The 12,043-nt window shown below is 39.2% G+C and overlaps 2 protein-coding genes across 3 annotated transcripts in view; one reads left to right on the top strand and one right to left on the bottom strand.

Moving 5' to 3' along the window:
• Positions 1-12,043, top strand: part of FBXL13 (F-box and leucine rich repeat protein 13) — a 251,841-nt gene that overhangs the window by 121,319 nt on the left and 118,479 nt on the right. The gene's annotated exons all lie outside the window — the stretch shown is intronic.
• Positions 1,333-12,043, bottom strand: part of LRRC17 (leucine rich repeat containing 17) — a 31,145-nt gene continuing 20,434 nt past the window's right edge. Inside the window, exons 3-4 of the mRNA XM_059396987.1 lie at positions 6,684-6,839; positions 1,333-2,093 (exon numbers count right to left, since the gene is read on the bottom strand). Of these exons, the coding sequence (XP_059252970.1) occupies positions 1,696-2,093; positions 6,684-6,839 (554 nt within the window). The 3' untranslated portion in view covers positions 1,333-1,695. The remainder of the gene's footprint in view (positions 2,094-6,683; positions 6,840-12,043) is intronic.

Below are 12,043 nucleotides of genomic sequence, written 5' to 3'. Positions count from 1 at the left end.
GACATTCTTTCCTGCTTTGTCGAAGATTAGTTGACCATAGATTTGAGGGTCTATTTAAATGAGTTGCACCAAAGACTAAAGGCTAGCTGCCCTCATAGGTGTTTTGGAGAAAAAGGCTTAACCTTTCTGGGACCTATTCCTCTCTCGAGGTCTGATTCTGCGAGTTCTGATGTGAGGGAGTCATGGCCAACGGTAACTTCTAGAATGCTCCGCACTCCTGCACAGCAGAAAAGGCTTCAGTGGACCTGAATGTTGGCTCTGCCACCTGCCAGCTCCATGAATTTGTCCAAGTGATCTAAACTCTAAGTCTTGGATTCCTCATCTAGGAAAGGCAGATAATATTATCTACCTCAGAGGGATCTTGTGAGAATAAGCAATAGAATACGTAGATCTTTTAGCACAGTGTCTAGCATCTAGTCGGTGCGTACGAAACACTCAATACTATTTGTCGTGTATCATCTTTTATGCTTTGTGCAGGTATCAAGTAAGACCAATTGCTAAACTCTGAAGGAATCCCTTGATATAAAAAATGAAAATGCATTCAACTCAGTGTGAAAGGGAAATTTCTATAAAAAAGGAAAAAGCGTCATTTTTAAGGATATGTATATATCATTTTTAAAATTTTTCTGATAGTATAGCTGTATCCAAACACTAGCTGATGGGGTTAGGCTGCAGGTATTTCCTCTTTTTCTGCTCATCCATTGTCCTGAGTGAGCTAATTTTGACCTGCAAACCCAAATCCTGGGGCTTCTTTGGGACACCCCCTCTTTACTCAGTTGTTGTTGAGATCACGGACTCCTGTTTGCTTCTGCCTCATCCCCAATCTTGACCCTGAATTCTAATTTCATCCTTTGCTTTATGCTTGACATATTAGCTTCGCAGGAAGGGCTCAGGTCCTTCCCAGTGGCAGGTGGATTTCTAGTCTGAGCTCTGTTTAAAAATCAGTGCTATTTCCACATCCTCTAGTGTTTACACCTCTTCATTACTCATGTTTCACACCATCTACAACTTCTTCAGAGTCCCGTCTTCTGACCAATCTCCAATATAATTCCCAGATTCTCTATTCATTTGCCTGTGACAATTCTCCTTCAGGTCTAGCTTGACAGTTTTTTATAAGAATCAGTGAAGAGTACTTGAGGATTTGGGTTTACCAGGACCTCGTTTTGGAATGCACAGGAATCTGAAATGGAATTTTATTCTATGTACACGCTGACTTATTGAAAAAAAAAAGTGGGAGGGGGCACAGGGGAGAGAATGATATTTTATGATCACTAAGTGTTCATATATTTTCATTTTGATCTTGAGGTATGCACAAACAGCTACCACAAGGCATATAAAAATGAACCAAGTTTTTTTTTTTTTTATTTTCAAAAAGCAGTGAAAACATTTATACAGGACATTATGAAATTCCAATGCCATCATTAGGACCCAACTCCTGCAGTTTACTGGTGCAGAATCATCACCAAAAGCTGGTCTGCAGGTAGGCAGGCAAGCAGGATCAAAGTATTCCCTTGAGTGCTAGAATTCTCTCAATAATAATACTCCTACTAATAAAGGGAACCTTCCCTTAGCTGGATAACCCGGCGTCAACAGGTAACACAGGTCATCCCAATGTAAACATGTGGTTTTCTGACACCGGAGGAGCAAATACAGCACTTGTTGGAAGCAGAACAATTTCTGCTTATCCCAGTATAGTTATCCCAGTATAGTGATCCTCACGCTTTGCTTCTTTGCTGCGTGATCCCTATGTATTCTTTCCCATTCGTCCTCTTCCGTATCCTGGTCAAATGTTTCAGGGTATGCTGGTAATTTGTCTTTGGGGCATTCTTCGAAGTAAGTGCGAATATATTTCCCCACAAACCACCCTTTGTACTCTTCAGGCATTTTGCATTCCAGGCCATTGTAGTGGACATTGTAGTGATGCTTTAACCAGTAGTAGAGGTAGTGGATATTATAGTCACATCTCCAAGGATTGTCTCGGAGCCATAAGAGTTTCAGAAAATATAAGTCTTCTAGTACTCCATAGTCAAAGTTTTGTAGACTGTTGTTGGATAAATCTAACTCTTCTAAATGTGTGAGTCCTAAAAAGGCGGCTAGAAACAGAAAATATTTATTAACGAGACGGGTAGCTGGGTCTCATCCAACCATAGGGCGTATTATCAGGACAAACACAAAAAAGTAAGAGACTTAATTCGCCTGGTTGAAAACGAAGAAAAAGACTGCCCTCCTCTTCTTTTTCTCTGAGTTTACTTGAGAAAACTTGCAATTTTAAGTACTTTGCACTCTCTTTGAAATGCATACATATACTTTACAAGACTAGGGCTTCTCTCAACTTTACGGAGCCAGGAATGTCTTTCCCAGGGACTGGAGAGCCATCTCTGAAATGTAAACATCAAGCGTGATAGCAGCCCTGTCTTCCCCTTCCTGCGGACCTGAGGGCCCTTGCTCCTTCCCAGTTGCAAAACTACCTCTTCATATAGAGATGGAGGTTGATTTTCTCTGGATAAAGCCAATTGGTCACCTCAATTACCAGATAAAGTGAGAGGCGCCATGTATGACAAATAATGCTGTCAAGTCCTCTCACTTAAGGACTAGTTATTCACTAGGGTTGTCTGCTTGGCTATATAAAAGGGGAAGATTTCTGTCTTTACAATTTCTTAGACGATTTCTTGTACAGTGCATTACATTCTAGCTGGATGCTTATTCAACAATAAAAGCTCCAGCTCCCCCCACCACAACTACCTTTGTGGAGAGAATTTCTGTGTTGGGAAATTCTGGTTTTCATTATATTTTTCTAACAGCATATACATGTCTAAATGCAAAATTCTGAAGCATGTTTTTACTCACACAAAGCTTTTTCCTGGATTTAGTTGACTAGAATACATTATTTTATTTGAAAAATCAGTTTTATGTTAGCTTTCTAAAAAATGTATTTTGGTCTCAACTGCATTTTTGAAAATACTCGCTGCAAAGATGCCACACAAAAAAGCATGAATTAGGAAAATATTTCAAATGCAAGATATTAGTGCATAAACAATGAAAAAATGTGTATGGTGATGATTTGACAGTTCCTGGGATATCAGCAAACTCAAAATGCTGTGAAAACAGCCCTTTCTCTGTTTAGAGGGAGGGAATTATATCCCCTTAGAGTCCAAAATGAAACCGTTTTTTATCAACATTTTGAAAACATCTGGTTGTGTTTTGGCAAACTATGGGAGCTGTCCACTTTGAATCCATATGTATTTAATTCTGCTGGAGGGTGGTTAATTAACAAATATTAAACATGTGACACAAAAATAAGACAAGAAAAACCTCTTTCTTCTCCCCCTCCAGGAATAAAAAAGAAATCTAAACCTAGATTATCCCTATTTCAGTTGATGTAGACTAACCCTGGAACTTATTGGTCAACTTTGATTTCAAATATTTTGTTCCTATTTCAAGCATTTTCTCATTACTGTTTTAAAATACCCAGGGCATACAACAATGCCCTTATTTTGAGTTTGGAAAATGTGCTCTAATACCAATACCATGAGCCATTTTCATATCATTTGTTTTCAGACAAAACTCATAATTTCCTCTAAAAAGAATTCTTTCTATTTTGGTGCAAAAGCAATAGCTTGGATGGGAGGGTTGGGAACGGGCAGGCGGCTGGGGAGGAGTAAAAGGTCAGCCCGTGCAATGACAGTTTTGAAGACACCGCATTTTTTCCCCCTATTTGCTAACATTCTGAGAACCAACAATCTCAAAATTTACTTTCCTCAAAACAAGTCAGCCCTCAGACTGAAAGCATGTGAGAACATTCCTAGATTTTTTTTTTTAAGTGCTGTAGTTTTTACTTAAATCCTACGTATTTAAGTACTTGGGAAAGGTGGATTTCACCTGTTTGTTAAAGGAGCTCAAGCCCCAATAGGGTGTCTTCTTTCTCTCTTCTGCAACAAAGTCTGGCATTTCATGAGATAGTTATTTCACACCTTTTAAAACCAGTAAATCTGGGGCGCCTGGGTGGCTCAGTGGTTTAAAGCCTCTGCCTTCAGCTCAGGTCATGATCCCAGGGTCCTGGGATCGAGCCCCACATCTGGCTCTCTGCTCAGCAGGGAGCCTGCTTCCCTTCCTCTCTCTCTGCCTGCCTCTCTGCCTACTTGTGATCTCTGTCTGTCAAATAAATAAATAAATAAATGAAATCTTAAAACAAAAAACCAGTAAATCTCATGGCATTTGTGTGTATCTACCAACAAAGTAGTTAACTAAGTTTACTTTGGCACTGTTTCATCTCATTGGTCCTGAAATAAAGAAGGTCTTTCTTTAATCTTAGCATTTTTTAAAAAAATAAGTAGGCTTCGTGCTCAACACGGGGCTTGAACTCTACAATACTGACATCGAGTCGCACACTGCAGCCAGCTAGGCGCCTTCAAGGTCTTTTATTTCAAAACCTCTTTAGGTCATTTTGACTTATTGAAGAGCTGAGATACTTTTTGTTCCAGGAAAGTGGTTGACATTTGGTAGGTGTTCAACACATATTTGTTAATGTAGAAAATACTCTCCTGGGACTGAATTGAGCAAAGGAGAAAAAAGACTACTACTGCTGGTAACAAGGTCACCTTGTGGGTCCGCAAGGAAAACACACCAGGTGACGAGTGTGAGAGGACTTCCGGAGATCTCAAGGGTGGTACAGGAATCCTTGGAATTTTGGCAATTTCTTAACTGGTGAGGGAAAAATATCACTAGAAATAAAACAAATCCATTTTGCACTATTACCTATCTTTGCATTGTTTTCTCATTTTTCTCTAGTTTTACAGACTGTGCTCCCATTATAATGAAGATATTGTTGTACCATTCCTCACCACTTTAATAAATTTAACTTAGGCCATAGAATAACAAACATTTTAGTTTCTTTTAGAGGTAACTCTAAAACCCAACTGCTTGGATACTTTTGATGGGTGTAAGCCCAGGGTCCCGGGCTTACTTGCTTACATGCTCGGTCTTGAAGCTCTTTGGTTCTCATGCAGCAAGAGAGGAGGGTCTCCACCTCCAGATTCTTCCCCCTAAGGCCTAGCTTTGTGGCTGCCAGGGATTGACCTCCACACTAACGTGACGACGCTTCAACTGGGAGAAGAATGCCTCTGTTGTAGTCTTATTCACTGTGAAATGAAACTTGCTTTTGATCTCATAGTTTAAAGATACCCCCAAGTTTATGCCATCTATACAGGCCAAGATGTAAGTGTAGCATAATTGCTGTCATCATGGGAAAATTTTAAATGATCATTTCTTAATATTTTTAAAAAAGATGTTATTAACACTAAAATATGCCCTTGTAGCTCCGGAACATTCAGTCTCAACTTGCACTTTCTACAATGTTAAAATCCTACTGTTCTATTCATCGTATTAAGTTACCAGTAACAATTGAACTGAAGTAACAATTGAACTGAAGATATTTATGATATTAACATTGCATTATAAATAGTATTAAAATAATTCTTATAGATGGGATTTTTCAAACTGAAGTAGCACTATGAAGGCATGTATATTACAAATCAGATCAAAATGGCAGTAATTCTCAGTTCTTTCCAAATCCATTATGTTTATATAATGTACCATGTTTGTTTTCTCCAGAGGCTTTGTTTCCTATTAGCAAATGGGAGAAGATTTGAAGGTTGGAAAAAGAGAATTAATCTGGATCTAGCATTAGATAAAATACATCTGGCTCTGGCTTGAGCACATTTTATCTTAATTTATGAGCTTGGTGCTTAGCAGATTGTTTCAAGTTTACTTTAATTTTTTAAAGGTTTTAAAAATTATTTTTTTATGTATTCATTTGAGAGAAAGAGAGCAAGAGAACATGGGCAGGGGCAGGGGGAGAAGCAGACTTCCCCTGAGCAGAGGGCCCGATGAAGGGCTCCATCCCAGGACCCTGGGATCATGACCTGAGCCGAAGGCAGACCTTTTTTTAAAGTTTTATTTTTTTAGTGATCTTTACACCCAATGTGGGGATTGAACTCATGATCCGAGGTCAAGAGTTGCACAATCCACTGACTGAGCCAGCCAGGCACCCCTCAAGTTTATTTATTGATTTTTTAAAGATTTTATTTGTTTATTTGAGAGAAAGAGAGAGCATGAGTGGTTGGGGGGCACAGAAAGGGTCCAAGGGAGAGGGAGAAGCAGGCTCTCTGCTGAGCATGGAGCTGGACCTGGGGCTCAGTCCCCAGGACCCTGGGATCATGACCTGAGGTGAAGGTTGACACTTAACTGACTAAGCCACGTGGGTGCCTCATCCCCTCAAGTTCACTATAAATAAGTCATTAAAGTCTTGCCTTAAACAAGTTGGGACTTAATGGATAGCAAAGAAAATGACAAATCTGAACTTCCCTTCAAAAATCACTACATGTTTAACATATCACTGACCATATATTCTTATTTTTAAAATGTATTCTACAAACAATACTTTTACTTGGACAACTAAATAACTGTTGCTTAGTAATATATAACATTATAACCTTCATAAAGCAACATTTTGGTAAATATTTTTCAGCATGCCAAACAAGTTCTAATTTAGGCATCATGTTTAATTTAAACTTTTCATTATTTAGCTTAAAAAAATAAACTGCACTTACTACAAATGTTGTCATTAGAAAAAAGAATCAAAGAATACCCATCACCCATTTCAAAGGCTATTCTATGGAACTTACCAGGATCTATGAATTCAATGCCATTGCTGCTGAGGTTTAATTTTTTTAGCTCATGAACATCTTCAAACTCCTTGGGTCGAAGTTGGTTGATTTTATTGTATGACAAGTCAAGTTTAACAATATCAGGAGGGATGTTGTTTGGAACTTTCTTCAGCTCTGGAAAAATTAGTAACATTCTGGTTATCGAGGTTTCCCCTCAACCCATATTCTCTGTCGCTCTTCCACCTGTGGTTGAAGAGTGGGCTCTTAAAGGGGAATGGAATTATCTAAAGCCAAAGAATAAGACTTAGGATGTGCTAACTCCACCAAAGCCCTTTGGATCAGGTGCATCACACGCAGAGGAATGGATATCACTCCTTGCTGAGTTGTTCAGAGAAATGTCTTTAAGGTGGTGGCAAGAAATTAAGAGGATAGCAGGTATCAGGTGAGGCACTGGGGTTCACTGCTGGCTCTCTGTTAGAAGCACCTGGGATGCTTTGGGGGGGGGGAGAAGGCTAAAAGGAAATGAAGCCAATCACACCACTATATGTGTGTCCTCTACCAATGGCTTCCCACTTGCCCTAGGAGCTTTCACTATTAATTATTGCCTTTTTGTTATATTTTCATTTCATCCCTCTCCTTGGATTCCTTCTGCCAACAAAAAAAGCTCAGGTCTCTCCACCCTAAAAAAAGAACAAAAAGTTTTTCACCTTGATGGTCCTCAAGCTGCTCTCTTATTGCTGCTCCTTGGGTGCTACAATTTGAGAAAGCATAGTCTTGACTTGTAGCCTCTGCTTCCTCATCACCACGTATCCCCAGAATCCTTGTGATTTAGTTTATACACCACTACTCCAAGATGCCTGGATTCCTCAGGAACAACAACAGTATTGTTGTAACTACTACTATAGAAAAAGCCTCATGGAAGAAGAGTCCAGCTGAATAGGAAAATAGGGTTCACCTAATTTGTCTCTACTATTTTTCTCTTTAAATCGTGCCTTTAAAAAATATAGTGATTACAGTATGTTTCAGTGTAATATTTGTCCTTTCTATCAATCTTTAGCAAAATACTCTAAGGTTTTATTTAATTTTAAGTAGGGAAGGTGAAAACTTGAAGAGACACATACCTGCTACCACAAAAGAAAATTAGAAGCAATAAAATGTCCAGATTAACTGACACCTGAGAAATAACATGGTCCAAAGGCTTTCTGAATAAAATTTGTTGAACTGGCTATAGTAAAATACACTTATAATAGGTGGTATCCATTTATCCATAATGTCCTTTTTTGGTACAGAATAATTGTTGATAATTTTTTTTTAAATAGTAAAAAAACAAAACAAAACAAAACAAAAAAACAAAACCAAAAAACACCACAACACCACCTCTGTTATTTAGGACCTATCCCATAATATATTTACTTTCATAAAGGCTCAGGCTTATTTTTTCCCTCTTTTAATACTCAGAATCCATGGACCTAAATGGAATAGTATTGGTAGTTCCTTCTTTAGCATCCTCATTATTGCTAAATTTGCTCTCTCTTTCTTGATGGGATCTCAGTATCTTAATCTTTATGTGCAGGAACTGTTCTAGGCATCTAACAAGTATTAAGTGACAAGAACACTATGGGCTAAGTACTCTTATTATTCATTCTTATTTTACAGATGAGGAAACTGAGGCACGATTTTCCCATAGCCCTAGGATATAAATAGACATGCTAGCTTCAGAATATATACTTCTATCCACTATGCTCTGCCACCTATTCCTGGTAACTTCCTGCCTTGTTTATACTGTTCCATCTGCCTTAGAATTATCAAGGTTGGCAAAGGGTAAAGTTGGAATTAGGGACAAGTGAGGTGGAGTCAGTATAACTGGGGTGGCCATGAAACCTTCCTAGCTCTATATTTAAAATGACATCTCGGGGTGCCTGGGTGGCTCAGTGGGTTAGGCCTCTGCCTTCGGCTCAGGTCATGATCCCAGGACCCTGGGATCGAGCCCCACATCGGGCTCTCTGCTCAGCAGGGAGCCTGCTTCCCTCTCTCTCTCTCTCTGCATGCCTCTCCATCTACTTGTGATTTCTCTCTGTCAAATAAATAAATAAAATCTTAAAAAAAAATGACATCTCAAAATTTTCAACTGGGCAATAAAATTAATACTACCTTTTCCTCAATGCTAAGTCATTCCATCAGACACGTATACATTTTACTGATTGCTTTCATTTTTGTCCCTTCATGGTGGAGGCCTAGGACAATACCTAATATATCCCAAATAAACAATGATATGTGGGAGACAGCTTCTAAACTGGCACTTGGTATTTCATTTTGCTAGCAGACTCTCTTCTACTGACTTTGATGAAATAAGCAGTCATGCTGGAGAGACCTATGTGGCCAGAAATTAAGGGTGCCCTCTGGCAAACAGCCCACAAGAAACTCGGACCCTCAGTCCCAACAACCCTTGAGGAACTAAATTCTGCCAGTGGTAGTATGGGCTTGGAAGCTGAGTCTTTCTCAGATGAACCTTCAGATGAGACCACAGGTATCAGTCCTGGTCAATACACTGATGGCAGCCTTGTGAAAGATCTGGAAGCAGAGGACCCAGCCAAGCCATGTCTGGTTTCTTGACCCACAGAAACTGTGAGGTAATAAATGTGTGTTTTTTCAAGCCACAAAGTTCTAGGGTAGTTTATCATAGTCAGCAACAGATAATACATTGTAAATAATAACAACTAATTAAATGTTGAGTTAAATGATTTAAGGATACTAAGGACTCTTGTAATAAAAATGCCTTTAAAATAGGGAGCTCTTGGGGCGCCTGGGTGGCGCAGTGGGTTAAAGCCTCTGCCTTCGGCTCAGGTCATGATCCAGGGTCCTGGGATCGAGCCCCGCATCGGGGCTCTCTCTGCTCAGCAGGGAGCCTGCTTCCTCCTCTCTCTCTGCCTGTCTCTCTGCCTACTTGTGATCTGTCGGTCAAATAAATAAATAAATAAATAATTCTTTTTTAAAAAATTAGGGAGTTCTCTTACTTTTTTTCTTTGGTAAGGCATGGTTCTGTTTGATCTAGAATTATGTCTGCCAATATATAATATATTATATATATATATATATAATAAAATATATTTTATTTATTTATTTGACAGACAGAGAGCCCAAGTAGTGTCTGCCAATATATTGAAAGGTGAAAGATTTTAAGACTTGAACTTATTATGATGTTGCAACAGTGAGGTGATCCTTCCTTTATGATTATCGAGACCCTAACTGGAAAGCTATATTCTCTTGGGTTCTACATGTAAACAAGGAGATGGAGATCTCAGCAATAATTAAAAACCATGGACACAACTGAAGACAGATCAAAGAAATAATTTTTTGACATTAAATGTTTGGAATAATTATTGAAAATGTCTGTGGCATCTTCTTGAAAGCTTTCAGAAGCAGAATAGAGTTTTATTTCTCAATACACAGGATCTCACCGCTTCTTAGTACTTCCACTGCTGCCATATTGGTCTATGCCACTATCAGCTCTTGTCTGGATTATCCCCAAAGTGTCCTAAACCCATGTGATACAGTGATACAGTCAAAACATAGATCATGTCGTTTTCCCAGATGGCTTCCAATCCTCCAGATGGTAGAATCCTCCAGTTGTTCCCATCTTACTATGAATAAAAGCTCAAGTCCTCATTAAGGTCCAGGAAAGCCATTAAGGACTATTGGTCTTCCTTGCCACCACAACAAGTATCTCATAGGTTCTGAAAAACAGTCTGTTTATTAGGACTTGCTTGCTGAACCCACATCTGCTAGGTTGGACATAGGGTGGATGACAGAGACCTCCCAAGCAACCACTGTATGACAAGCTGAAGTGGGTAAACCACAAATTAATGGGTAGAAAAAAATGTTTATGAGAACTCCCTGAAACCCAGCTTAAGCAAATGTGACAGGCCTGTGGATGCTGGAAAGGGACTATGAATTGCAGAACCAACTTTGGCATTGTCAGCAGTTAAGAATAGGGTAAAAATAGGATCCACAAGTAAAACCAGGAAATGCAACCCAAAGCCTTTACTGGTATGGCTTAGAAAAACATGGAAAAATCTTACTTGTAGTACTGATGGATAAAAAGTTTTTTAGTTCTTTTATCTTAAACTTGAATGAGAATTACAAATATTGATGCTAAGTGTGTGTGTCTTTGATAAAGATTATATAAATACAATGGCGCCAGGGTGACTCAGTCCTTAAGTGTCTGCCTTTGCTCAGGTCATGATCCTAGGGTCCTGAGATGGAGCCCCGCTTTGGGCTCCCTGCTCAGCCAGAAGCCTGCTTCTCCTTCTCCCACTCCCCCTGCTTGTGTTCCCTCTCTGGCTGTGTCTCTCTCTGTCAAATAAATAAATAAAATCTTAAAAAAAAAAAAAGATTGAATAAATACAAATTTCTCCAGGCCACAAGTCAAGTTTGGTCAATGCCCCATTTCTAGACCAGGCACCATGTAGTTATTTGCTGCTACTTAAAATTCCTGGTGCACATTCAAAAAAGACTTCATTTACTCTGTTACCACCCTTGACTAACTTTACCCCTCCCCAACCAAAACCTGCTGAGTTTGAGGAATAAATTGGAAAATGTTCTCCATGTAATTTCCCATTTAGTGTGCTATCTTAGTTGTCAGCAATGTCAGAACTGCCCTGAAGGCTCAGTAGCAGTAGGCAAGGAGCCACTAATGACTCTGATTTTACAAATAAAAACTTACTAATTATTGTTCAAACTAGTAGTGAAATTAACTTCAGAGACAGCTGAGAGCAATTTACCTGCATAATTCTCCCTGGCCCTAATCTTAGAAGTAAAATGAATCCTTAAAAATTACAAATTATTCTGGTAAATGTGAAGCTGAAAGGCAGTTTTCAGCTCTCACTTTCATGTATTTTTGGCAAATCCATTTACCTCAATATGGCATAAACACGACTTTCAACTAATCTCACATTTATTCCCTTTGAAAGACTAAGTTTTATTGGCCAAGTGCCTGTCCCCCAGTGAATAAAGCTATTATTTCTTTTTCCTACTGTCCAACATTTAAAGCAAAATTAGTGATCTTTGAGGTCTGTGTGGTCAAACTGGCACATATTGGGGACCCTATATACACCATCTGACTCATCATCTGCCGGCCAGGAAAGGCACAACTCCTATGTTGGGGAAATCTGTATTTGGGTTTCCTGTGTATCTTCCTGAACGGGGTATATTATACAGAGCCTAAGAGGAAAGTCAGTACTGGGAGAAAGCCCCCAGAAAGCTTTTCTACATTTTTCTTGGTTAGTAGATGTGCCTAGGATCTTGAAGGAAGAGATGACACAATGGCCTGGGGACTGCCTGTGTGACCTTAGAAGGGTAACTTAGCTTCTGTCACCTCA

Source organism: Mustela nigripes, chromosome 4 (assembly GCF_022355385.1).
Source record: "Mustela nigripes isolate SB6536 chromosome 4, MUSNIG.SB6536, whole genome shotgun sequence".
In the NCBI taxonomy this organism is placed as follows: domain Eukaryota; kingdom Metazoa; phylum Chordata; class Mammalia; order Carnivora; family Mustelidae; genus Mustela; species Mustela nigripes.
This window is presented reverse-complemented; position numbering and strand designations above follow the sequence as displayed.